Here is a 12092-nt window from a genome sequence, read left to right as displayed (position 1 = left end):
TTTAAACCAGAACAAGGAGTTAACTTCTGAAAATGGAAAGTCAAAAACAAGGGAAATAACTAGGCATCTTATTTTATACATGTCAAATTATTATTAAATCAAAATTTCTCTTAATTTTATCACATTTGCAGTTGACTTCAAATGCATCTCTTAATGCTGTTCCTTCTACTTAAGGAAAGCACAGAAATCAATTGTGTACTTTCATCATTTAATAGGAAAAAATACTGCCAACAGTGCATTAATTTATTAGAGTTATCAAAGACTGTGCTAAGAATTAGATTTTGCAGTTAAAGGGTATAAACCTAAGTCATCAATTTTAAAAAAATGAATTTATGCCAGTTATTTGAAGTTATATACATCAAGGGAAGCAGCACCATAATTTAATGAGGAACAAATTCCATTCATAATTTAAACAGCTAGGAACTCAATTCATACAAAAAATACAAATACTACTATCGGTACCATACTTATTAAAACACCTCAGAAAAAACACACACTAAATTATCTGAACAAGCACATCCTATTTTGTTTCCTCAGAGTCATTGTTTCATAATGGTATTTTGGAGAGTTCTTTGTAACCTAGCTATGTTGGCATCCAACGCTGCTAAGCCATTCTTAAAGTCCTCTTCATCTCGAGAAGTAAATGTCGAAAAAGAGGATGCACTCCATTCAGACTTCCCTGATATATCATCAAATGAAATAAAACTAGTATCAGTTACTTCATTGCCTCGTTTCTTAGGAAACTCTTTCTGAAATGGCATCGGAACACGTGGCTGAATTTGGCCTGGTTTGTCTGTACAGTCTTTTGCAGCTCCACTTGGAGCGCCTTTTGGCTTCACTTGGACTTTGTCTCCTGGCTTCACCTTATCCCCTGTAACTTCAAGTGTGTTTTCCATAGTCTTTTTCATGCTGCACCCGGCTCTTAATTTATCCAGAATAGTCGGATCCTTTGACATTTCACATCTATTCTGCTGCAAAGCGTTTGACAGCTCACAGTTGAAGTCTAACATCTTACAAGCCCCTCTAGTATCGTGTAGTCCATCAGTTCTTCCAGAGACGACCTGTTTTTTAGAGGCACTGCTAGTCAATGGAATGTAAACAGTCTCATCCAACTTGCTTTGTTCGTCTACTAAAGTCCCAGAATCACTAACTGTTTCTGCATCTTGCTTCAGTAAGGTTGGCAATATTCTGGAAGCCGATGTTCTTTCTTCTGAGAATGTATGGTTTATATTATTTTCTTCAGCAGCAAACTTTTCATAGGCTAGATTTAGCATTTGCAATTCTCCGTTTTTATTTGAAAATTGAAGTTCTGTATCTGTCAAAATATGATCCATTTCTAATTTTTTAAGGTAAGTCATTACTGAAGTACTCCCAGGAAATGGATCAGACTGCATCTGTTTCTCGTAGTCTTCCAAAAGGGACTTTGAGAGACCTTTTTCAGATCTGGGTTTAATGTTGTCTGCTGTGAGGTCTGACAGAAGTTTGGCCATACTGCCCTGCAAAGTTCTGTTAAGATAAGATAAATGCAGCAGGTTAACTATATTTTCGGCAACTATTTTTCAAAAACTTTTATATAAAATAAAATCAGATTTATCAGACGACAGCAAAGTTACAATTCTTTCTACATACATAATTCTTTCTACATACATAAAATACTAATATAGATGTGAACCAATTGCAAGTTCCTTCAATTTCATTCTTTGCCTCAGAGAAATGCACCTAGCACAACACACTGAAGTTATTCAGATTATTCCTGATTTACCTGCTTTGAGTACTACAAAATAAATAGATGTCAAGAAACTATTATAAAGCATATAGAAACAACTATCAAAATCAGAGAAAGTTTTTCCAAATTATTCTATTGCTTCTAAAGAAAAAAAAAATCAAATTTTCTAATTTTCTGTTTTCTGTATCAAAAAATGAACACTTAATCCTAATATATATATTATCCAGCATATTTATATAAACATGCAATAATAAGACATCATTATACTACCATCTGGTGGTCAGTATTTAACAGCTACAGAAAAGCATAATGTATCTGAATGTCTACTAAAGATAAAAATAACGATTAAAAACACTCCACCATTTCAATCAATATCACCTAAAAACAAGACAGATAACAGTTTATCTTCCTCCGCACATCATGTCCACACAAATTTTATGCACATGCCACTCTGGATGTTTAAAAACATTTGTGAGCCTCTTAGCTTGTCACCAGATTCATAGAACATGATGATGAAATAAATTCACTGTAACATTTTTTAAAAAAAATTGGTGAGTAATGCAACATTCCTTCAGGGGATCTAAGAGTTCCTACCCTCACCTTTCATTAAAACTTAAGCATAATCTAATTCAAGCGTATGTACAATTAGATGAGGGACTGCTCATTCCCACAAGAAGAGCTCGCTGTGGGAGACTTGAAGACTGATCTTTCTGCCAGTTCTTTTCATAAGAGTTTGATTTCTGATTTTCTAAGGGGAAAAGAGAAATCCCTCCTTAATTCAGTTCAAAAGTTAACTTCCTAATTCTACGGCTTCAAGGGAAGTATCAGTAGGTTTTCAGGTCCATGCGCTACCCAACCAGCTCCTTACTTGCAGCCTGCTACAAGAGTTAAGACTTTGCACAAGTTACGTCAGGTAGCATTGCACTTTAAAGAAGACTAACATCATGGAACAAGACAACTCTGTTTTAATAAAGTTATACCACTATGGTAGCAAACAGTGTGCAGCAAGAGAGGCTTTAGCCTACCTCAAAGATACTAGTGTAGCACTAAAGATTACAATAACTTAAAGTACGGAGGAAAAAAAAAGTGACGTCAAGAGGCCAAAATAACACTTAGCCAACAGTACCTGGTTAACTCACGTAGTCTGTTAACTTCTGCATCACGCTGGCGTAATGTTATGCCCAAAATCTTATTTTCCTTCTCAGAAGCTTCCAGGTTAAACTGAAGGCTCTTCACATTTGCTAATGCCTCCTCCACCTCTAAAATCCCAAGAAGAATTTTAAAATTTTTCAAATTTTAAAACACCAAATGAAGAACAATTTCAAAACACTTACCAATCTTGAGCTTGGTAGAATGAATATCATATTGCTGTTTGTTTTCAAGCAATTCCTTTTCTTTATCTTGAATATCTTTTGTAAGATGTTTATTTTCTTCCTTCTGATTTTCTATTATTTTAAGTAGCTCTTCATTTTTAGCCTGCAGCAACTCAATGCCTTTCAGTGATTCTTTCAATTGAGTCTGAAGCATCATGTTCAAGGACTGCAAAGAAACTACTACCAAAAAGTAAAACATATGAAGTTAAGTGTCTTGTGTGGTACAGTTTGGACTTATACACTGAACTGGTTTTACGAAATGCTCATAATTTTGGTTACTGATTTTTTTTTTTTTTTTGAGGCAGGGAGATAAACTGCAAGCTTTCTTCTTAGCTAATTGTCATTCTCATTGTAAGAGGACATAAGGTAAAATAATCTGTTCTGGAGCTGAATCCTTCATGTCCCTGTAACCTAAGCAGGCACAACAAGCCATACAAATGCAGTTGCGTGACTAGATCCTCAACGCTTAGTTCAGTTGTCATTAAAGGCCAAAGTATGTAGTGTTATTTTTTATTTATATACCTGTATCTTTATTATGTGTATCTCTTTAAACAAAGCCTTAACAAAAATGCTCCTAATAAACATCATTATCTATTAGTACTTTACATTCATAGTTGCAGCTCTGTCCAGATGTCTTCTCATTTCTCTCTCGTTCCCCGAGTTGCTGGTTTAATATTCTTAGTCTCCTAAATGTGAATCATGAAAAAGTGCATAGTCAGAAAGTTCAAAATAAGTCCCAAAACAATGCATTTTAAATTAGTTTGGTAAGAATAAAATGTCACAATATTTTAGAAATATGAGAAAGTTTTATTAATGTGTTTTTCTTGCATTCCAATCTCTCTTCAACACAAAAGACCCTTTGCAAAGTCTGGTAAACATATTTCCCTCTGCTCTGAAGTGAAGTGTTACCCGGTTATGTAACTGAAAGCTCCACTGAAATGAGAGTTATTTCTACATCTAAGAATACACTACAAAAGGAATAAAGAGCACACTAATTATGTTAATACTGTAGTCTTCAGACAAGATGATATGCTGATCCCACCTAGACAAAGTCCCAGTCGTGACGTAACTGATGCTAATAAAACACCAGTATTAACTGACATCTTGCTTCAGTGGCTACGCATTAATTAAACAAAGCCTTACCAACACTCTTGGTAATATATAATATAGACAAAGATGAAAGGGCTGCAATACTTAGAACACAACAATGCTAAAACGTGCGATTTAGAACAGACCAATTAAGAATACTTTAGGTGTTTTTGCTGTAAATACAGAATCACCAAACAGTTACTAACCTACGCAGCTGCGCATTTTCACTTCTGAGAGGCTGTAAAGCTAGTGCTATTTCGGTTTGTACATTTGTACTTCCCACTACAGCTGGGAGCAACGATATGCAGTCTTCAATTTCATTCATCAACCTTAACATCTCTGAATCATCTGCAGAAGGCAGGGAAAAAGACACAGAAAAACCTGTAATGGGACAGTCAAACTGATGCAATAGTATCTAATCTACATTTAAAGAAAACCTGATTTATTCTGACCACCTATCTTTATTTATTTAAAACTTTAAAGCTTGACTACGAGAACTACACTTCTGGATCTTGATAAATCCTATCTAACTAACCCTGGTGGGATTGATGTTGCAATCTGTCTACACCGCTCTCTTTCTGAGGGGAAAACACTGTATATGAAATGAGAGCTATCTTTATCCTAGCTGTTACAATGATGTTAAAATACTCCAAAAAATAACAATTCTTCTCCACAGTGAAACACGAAGGACTTAAAGTTGTGGAAAACCTACCCGAGATGTCACACATCTTCCTGAAAATGAAGTGCTTGCTCATTTTATGCAGTTTTTCTGTTATTTTTACATAATCGCTCTACTGCAATGTCTTACCTTGATCTGTTATCAGTGCTCGGAGCTCTCCCAAGAGGTATTTCACTGTCTTAACCTTATGGGCTGTTTTTTCTGGGCTTTCCTGTCTCTGTTTTAGATCTTTCCTTACAAAACTTCTCTGGCAACTTGTATCTCTCACTGGGGCTACATCAAGTACATTCAAGTCGTCTTCTTCACTGAGTTCTTCAAAAGTGTCCTCCTCTCTGTTCGTTGAGACATTTTGTGTTGCTGGACAATGATGACAGTGCTTCTGATCAGTCCTGCCATTTGGCATTTCATGCAATTGTAACAGGGACAGGTGAGCTTGTATGCATCTTATCAGGTCTGCTTCTTTACGCTGCTGCTCATGGCTTGGGGTCATCTCTCTGCCAACAGATGATGGGGTGAATGTAGGCACCGTAGAGTTACGTGATGCACCTGATGCTATACAGGGCATCACACCAGGAAGAGCACTGGCAGACTGCGTTTGTGGAGTAGTAGAATTAGAAACTACAGGGAAAGCCACAGTTCCTCTTGTCTGTGCCACGTATTCATTGCCACTATTTACAGGAACATCCTGCATGAAGAAGATTCATATTGAACAGAAAATTAACATGGAGGTTTTTCAAATGTTTAAAACACAACAACAACAAAAAACTTGTCTCACTCACTGTAGTCTTGATCATTCTTTGCATTTTATAAAAATAACTACATCTCAAACTCCTTAATTGCATAAATTTTCCAGCATACTTTGAATAATTCACGTGTAAATCTGGTTTACATTATCTTTACCTTAAATATTATAGGTAACATAAAGCACAGTCATTCTCAGTTTTTTTTAAAAAAAAAAACCTCAGCAGCAGTTTTGTTGCTGTTGTTTTTTGCTTTGTAAGTACACATTCCTTGAAAGCAAACCAGAACGGGAAAAAGAAAAAAAAAAGGACAATGCTGTTACATTTCAATATTTTAAGTTGATGAATTTTTAAAGAGTCAGGGTTAGCACTAACTATACATGGACTGCCTGCAGGTGGAAGATAAGTCTACAGTCTTACAGTCTTAAGGTGCAAGCACATACAATTTCCCAAGGTGGCAGTTGGTACTCTCCATTAGTTTTATTTTATGCCCTGAAACACACAAGCCGTTTAAAATATGGCTCTAAGATACAACACAGTATCTGAAGAAATATGCAAGTTGATCATTGGTGGGGAAAAGGTACATATCAGATGATTTCTTTAATCAGGAATTGTTTAGTGACCCTAATGCACATGACTGAGAATATAATTATTAACAGTAACGAATAATTCCCTGCACTTTTCATGCTTGCTGTATATTACAGAATTCACCACAGAGAAACAATCAGCCATTTGTAACGCCTCCAACTTCATTCATCAGTGTCTATGTATAAAACATTTTAAATAGCAGTATTTCCTGTCATTATTTATTCTGTTAATCAGTATATGTTGAAATATGTACATTTTTTTCTTAAGGAAACAAATTATATAAACCCAATAAAAAAAACAAATAAATGTATAAATAAATAGTTATTGCTCATTTAAAATGCTTATTAATAGTTCAAATCAAACTTTTACTTACTGATTGAGTAGATAAGGGATTAGCTGCACACTGTAGGGACAGATCTACTGTGGAGGTAGGTAGTCGATAATTAAATGCTGTAACATTTTGATATCCTGAAGGAAAACAATGGTTTCATAGATCAGGGCAATTCTGCACAGAATTCAGAGTAAAATAGCAAGCCCTACATTAATAGTTCTACTGACCATGATCCGAGGTAGGAAAAGGAGTTACAGTAGGAATTTGGTTACTGTTTTGCGGTGGCTGGCCAGTTACCAGAGACATCTGAGTTTGCAAACGTTCACACAGTTTCTGATGCACCACAGGAGACTGTTGACTGCAAGGCATATGATTTGGTGGAACCGGCTGATTCTGTTGTGCACTGGAAAGTTCTTTCTCCGCAGATGGTGTGGTAGATGAGGCAAGTTTCTTATTTGATATTTGCACTAGAGAAAAAGATCAAAAAACTCAGTTGAAGTTGAAGATCTTGACCTACACAAACACATTGTGTCATCAGGCACACTGGTAGGTTTCTTTGACATATAAAAGATCTTATGGCCTAAGATCCTAGTCAGATTTAATAAGCAGCAAATTAATTCATCTTAGTTTTTTTTTTTTTTATTTCCCTAGATAGAGCAAACTAACCCAGTTGGATAGACTGCTGTCCTTGAAAGAAGCAAAGAGATTTAATCCTATATAAAGTTCTAAAACGCTACTCGTAACATCTCTGCTAAGCTGTTCCCTAAACCTTTAGGCTACTGGAAATAACCCATACCAAGCGCTCTCCAAATATAATTTTCTCGTGTTGGGTATAATTGAAATTACATATTCTTCCAGTGCTGGAAAGACATGAACTAGGTGCCCATCTTCTATAACTGACAGAAGAGTCATTCTGCTATATACCAAGTTCACAGGTCCCACCTGTCTAACGGATTAGAAATCACACAAAAGAAATGGAATGGAGAGAGGAAGAAATGCTAACAAAAACATGAATTATTTCAAGTAACAGTGACTCAGCCTAGAGAACTTTGACTTGCTATCCATTCCAGTGCTCTGGACCCTAAACCATTTGAATTGCTATTATGTATTCCAATACTTTCCTGTTTCTAGAAACTGATCTATAAGAAAAGCATAGCTAGATGACTAACTCCTGGACAATCTATAGCTCTGTATCCTAAATAAGACTAAGCACAGTAACACTTCACTCTCCAAGACAAAAGCTGCATGGGTATTATCATATTATCATCCTTTTTTGTATTTCCTAATGGCTAAACTCTTATGATGCTGGTATTTGTAAACCCACCTAACTTTCTTTTTTCTACATGAAGCTCAAACATCTGAGAGTTTCAGTAATTGCTAAAGCATTTAAGGTTTCCAAAGGTAATGAGTAATGTCTATATCCTTTGCAGATCTAGCCCTGGATCAACCTACAACAAAATACAATTATCTGAAGCCTTATTACATCTCCTCAAGAGGTTCAGGAGTCTCTCATTATTGTTTGAGAAAAAAGCAAGCCCCAGAAAATCTGCTTACCAATTTCTTTTCGGATGTGTGCAGCAGTAATGTTCTTTTTCAGCCCCTTCTTATTGGATGTACTCGCTTTAGTTAGCGAAGGCTTGGAAGTAAATTTAACAGAAGTTGTTTTCCCAAATTGTTTATGGTTAGTCTCCCTTCCTATTATTATTTGAAACAAAAGCTGGTCAACAAAACAAACCAAAACAAAAACTAAACTACTACAAAAACTAAAAATGTAACTTAAATTTTAAATAGGTACAACCTGTAGCCTCATTTTGTAAAATATTCTTCAGTAAAGTTGCACAACGGTCAAGCCCATTATGAATAGTATCAACCTGCACAAAGAATACTGTGGTCAGAAAATGAGTATCAGTAAAACAAGACACCATTTTAGAGAAGACTGTTCCCCACTATTACCTGAAAAAACAACAACTGATCATCAGCAAAAACGCTTGATTTCCCATGTATTACTTCACAATTATATGAAAATTAGCAAACATGCAATTTTTGAAAAAAATACATATATTGTGTTGTTGCATGCATGTCCATTTGTTTCAGTAATTGCAGGTGTGTATTTTTTTTTTTAATTGTTATTTCCAGGTGCAGTTAAGCTATTATCTACAGCATACTTTCAGTTCGGATATAATTGATTCAGCACTGCACAGAAAATATTGTTGCAGCATGCAACTCATTTTTTCTGGCACACAACCTAACAAACATAGCTATAGTTCTGGCAGCATAAACAGCATAATTACGTTTGCAAAATGTACATTGTGCCTTAATAAGCTCTGTCAATAGTCAAAATGCACACAAAGCCAACTTGCATGCATCTGCAACATGCAGTACAGACCCTCTTGCTGGCTTTGCAGGAGCTATTTCTAGTCGAGATGCAGTAGTATCTAAATTAATGTGTTGAGTTTTTTTTTTCCAGGTATTCCAGCTTCCATTCTCTCTAGATAACATAGATGACTGTATTAAAAAGTCACTCAACTACCTGGTCATCAGAATCAGTGGAATAGAGAGAGTATCCAGCCTCCACATCAGGATGACATTCTTTTCTTAATCCAAACCTGAAAGAGTTAAATTCACTGTTCATATTACCTCCTTAGCATACAAAGTAAAAAGTTACTTTTATTCAATAACAGCAAACCAAAAATTCTTTTGTCAACAGATTACTTTTTGCCCAGAGAGGTTGTGGATGCCCCATCCCTGGAGGTGTTCAAGACCAGGTTGGACGAGGCCCTGAGCAACCTGATGTAGCGGGTGGCAGCCCTGCCTATGGCAGGGGGTTGGAACTGGATGGTCTTTGAGCTCCCTTCCAACCCAGGCCATTCAATATGATATGTACATATATATAATATACACACATATATATATATACAAACAATATACCCAATATATAAACAAATACCTTTTTCTTTTTGCAAACTCTACTGCTGCAGCAGAAGCACTGAACAGATACTAACAACTTACATCCAAGGAGAATTTAGTCCTAACACTTATATGAGACTAGTAACTATATGGATTCAGTCTTTCATAAATATAACGTATGGACAGAGTTAAGCCTGTATTTCCCCAGGCAAGCCTTCTGCTCAGGTTGGGTCTGTCTGCCCACAGGCTGCTCAGGACCCGGTTGCACTGCCTTCGAGCCAGGCACCTTTACTGATACACACACAGGATTTCTGGCTGGTTGATAGGTACAGCAGGTACAAGGCCCCCAGATGCTCACGCACTCAAGCTCAGACACCAACCCTGACCCGAGCCTTACCGCTTCCTTCCGCTCGGTACCCTCGCTGCTCCCGCGTGCCTCCCAGAGGACAGCACCTGCCGAGTACAGAAACGTGCTTTCGTTTTCACGGAACACCTCCGCAACGGGGAAGGGCTGCCCGAAAGCAGCGCTCCCCGCAGGGCCCTCAGCAGGACACCCCCGCCCGCCCGCTCTCCCTGAGGGTCCCGAGCCCCGGGACGGGACGGCCCCGGCTCCCGCCCGCACCTTGCAGGGCCGCGCGGCTCCCGCCCTCGCCATGGCCCCGGCCCCGGCCCCGGCCGTTGGCCGAGGGGCGGGGCCTAAGGAGCGTTAGCCCCGCCCCGCCCCGCCCGGCCGCTTCTCGGGCGCGGGAAGGAGGGAGGGAGGGTCTGGGCGGGGAGGGTCTGCGCGGGGATTGGCGGAGACGGGCGGCGGAGGAGCCAATGGGGAAGCGGAGGCGGCCGTTGGGGTGTGGCCGCGCCGCGGGCCCGCCCTCTGCTGAAGGACTTCGCGGCCCCGCCCCGCCGCTCGCCTCAGAACCGTCGGCGGCCGGCTGGGGGCGGCAGGGCGATTCACGCAGCCGGGGGTGCCCCTCGGGGCGCCCGCTGGGCATTTAGGGCTACTTTGGCAGCACGTCCTGCCGGGTGGGGGCTGTGTGCGCCCACAAAATACCCCGAGGAACGAGCTTTGAGGGGTGCGCAGCGCCCCCTGAAGGAAAAGTGCCTCATACAAGTGCCTTACGGCCTCAGCTCGGCCTTAGCAGCACAAATGTGTTAAACGGGGTGGTGGAAACTCAAAGGGAACCGCTGACGTTCGGCATATATCAGGCCTTTGCTCTCCAGCTAGTGCCAAATCTTCCCTTAAAACAACCCTGTACGTAGGTTGTAAAGGACAGACAGTGCCTCAGCCAGGTTTCGCACAAGCTAATACGTTAGTATTCCACATATATTCAGTTTTGTTAACTGAATAAACAGACCTGAAAACAGCATAGAAAGCAATTACGCTTACTCAGGCTGAAAATGTAATTACAGTACTGTGTTATTAAGAGTACTGTAGAAGAGGTGCATATTCAACATCTGTGCTCTCCCAATGTGTAAATTGTTATCAGGTATTACTACATTTGCACTGAAACTGTGCTGAACTGAGTAAAACCGTGTTGTGAATTTAGTTATCTTGTCAAAAAAAAAGGTTTCCTGGAAGGATTTTGGGACAGCTTCATTATTATTATTATTATTTTGCTTTGAAAATGTTAAAACAGGAAGATCACTATAAGAAGAAAACACATGAAGTCCTCTTTCAATTTTGCTGAAGTAAAGAATATAAACTAACAAAATAGAAGATTAAAAGAACTCAGATGTACGGCAACTACCCAACCAGTGCCGGAAACATTGATATACTTTTTTCTTCAGGATGTTTATGGAACTTCATGGGTGATTCCTCATTGAACTGATGGATATGAGTGTGGTGATTAAAATAATCACAGAATCACAGAATGGCAGAGGTTGGAAGGGACCTTTTAAGATCATCTAGTCCACCCCCCTGCCAAGCAGGATCACCTAGAGTACGTTGCGCAAGATGGCGGCATCCAGGCGGGTTTTGAGTATCTCCAGAGAAGGAGACTCCACAACCTCTCTGGGAAACCTGTGTTGTGTCACCCTCACAGTAAAGAAGTGCCCCCTCATATTCAGCCGGAACCTCATGTTCTTTAGTTTGTGCCCATTGCCTCTCATCCTGTTGCTGGGCAAAACTGAAAAGAGACCAGCTCCATCCTCTCAACATCCTCCCTCAGATATTTATACGCATTGATGAGGTCTCCCCTCAGTCTCTTTTCCAGGCTAAACAGGCCCAGTTCTCTCAGCCTGTGCTGGTACGGCAAGTTCCAGGCCTATAATCATCTTAGTAGCCCTCCTCTGGTCTCGCTGAAGTAGTTCTATGTCCCTCTTGTACTGGGGAGCTCAGAACTGGACACAATACTCCAGGCGCGGCCTCACCAGGCCTCACGAGCTTTGCGTCGTCAGCAAACTCGCTGAGGGTGCACTCTGTTCCTTCGTCCTGGTCGTTGATGAATGTTGAACAACACTCGACTCAGTACTGACCCCTGGGGGACACCGCTAGCTACAGGCCTCCAACTAGATTCCGCACCACCTAACACAACTCTCTGAGCTCTGTTGTCAAGCCAATTGCCAATCCACCTCACGGTCCACTCATATAGGCCGCACTCCTGAGCTTGTTTAAGAGGATGTTATAGGAGACAGCGTCAAAAGCCATGATGAAGCCAAGGTA

At 39.6% G+C, this 12092-nt stretch overlaps 1 protein-coding gene across 2 annotated transcripts; it reads right to left on the bottom strand.

The window, feature by feature from the left end:
- Positions 1-71: 71 nt before the first annotated feature.
- CCDC14 (coiled-coil domain containing 14) lies at positions 72-10180 on the bottom strand. 2 transcript variants are annotated; one of them, XM_080601106.1, is made up of 13 exons: positions 10056-10180; positions 9831-9886; positions 9057-9132; positions 8325-8397; positions 8081-8221; positions 6754-6993; positions 6569-6663; positions 4997-5552; positions 4395-4536; positions 3706-3785; positions 3061-3276; positions 2853-2985; positions 72-1506 (listed from the first exon to the last, which is right to left on the bottom strand). In XM_080601106.1, exons 1-13 carry the CDS (start codon positions 10086-10088, stop codon positions 540-542), a joined length of 2808 nt encoding a protein of 935 aa, XP_080457232.1. In that variant the 5' UTR covers positions 10089-10180; the 3' UTR covers positions 72-539. The 2 variants fall into 2 exon arrangements, with proteins under 2 accessions (XP_080457232.1, XP_080457231.1); XM_080601105.1 differs by having other exon boundaries at positions 3061-3279; positions 10056-10172.
- Positions 10181-12092: the final 1912 nt, after the last annotated feature.

This window comes from Anser brachyrhynchus, assembly GCF_964034855.1.
Source record: "Anser brachyrhynchus genome assembly, chromosome: 7".
In the NCBI taxonomy this organism is placed as follows: Eukaryota; Metazoa; Chordata; class Aves; order Anseriformes; family Anatidae; genus Anser; species Anser brachyrhynchus.
This window is presented reverse-complemented; position numbering and strand designations above follow the sequence as displayed.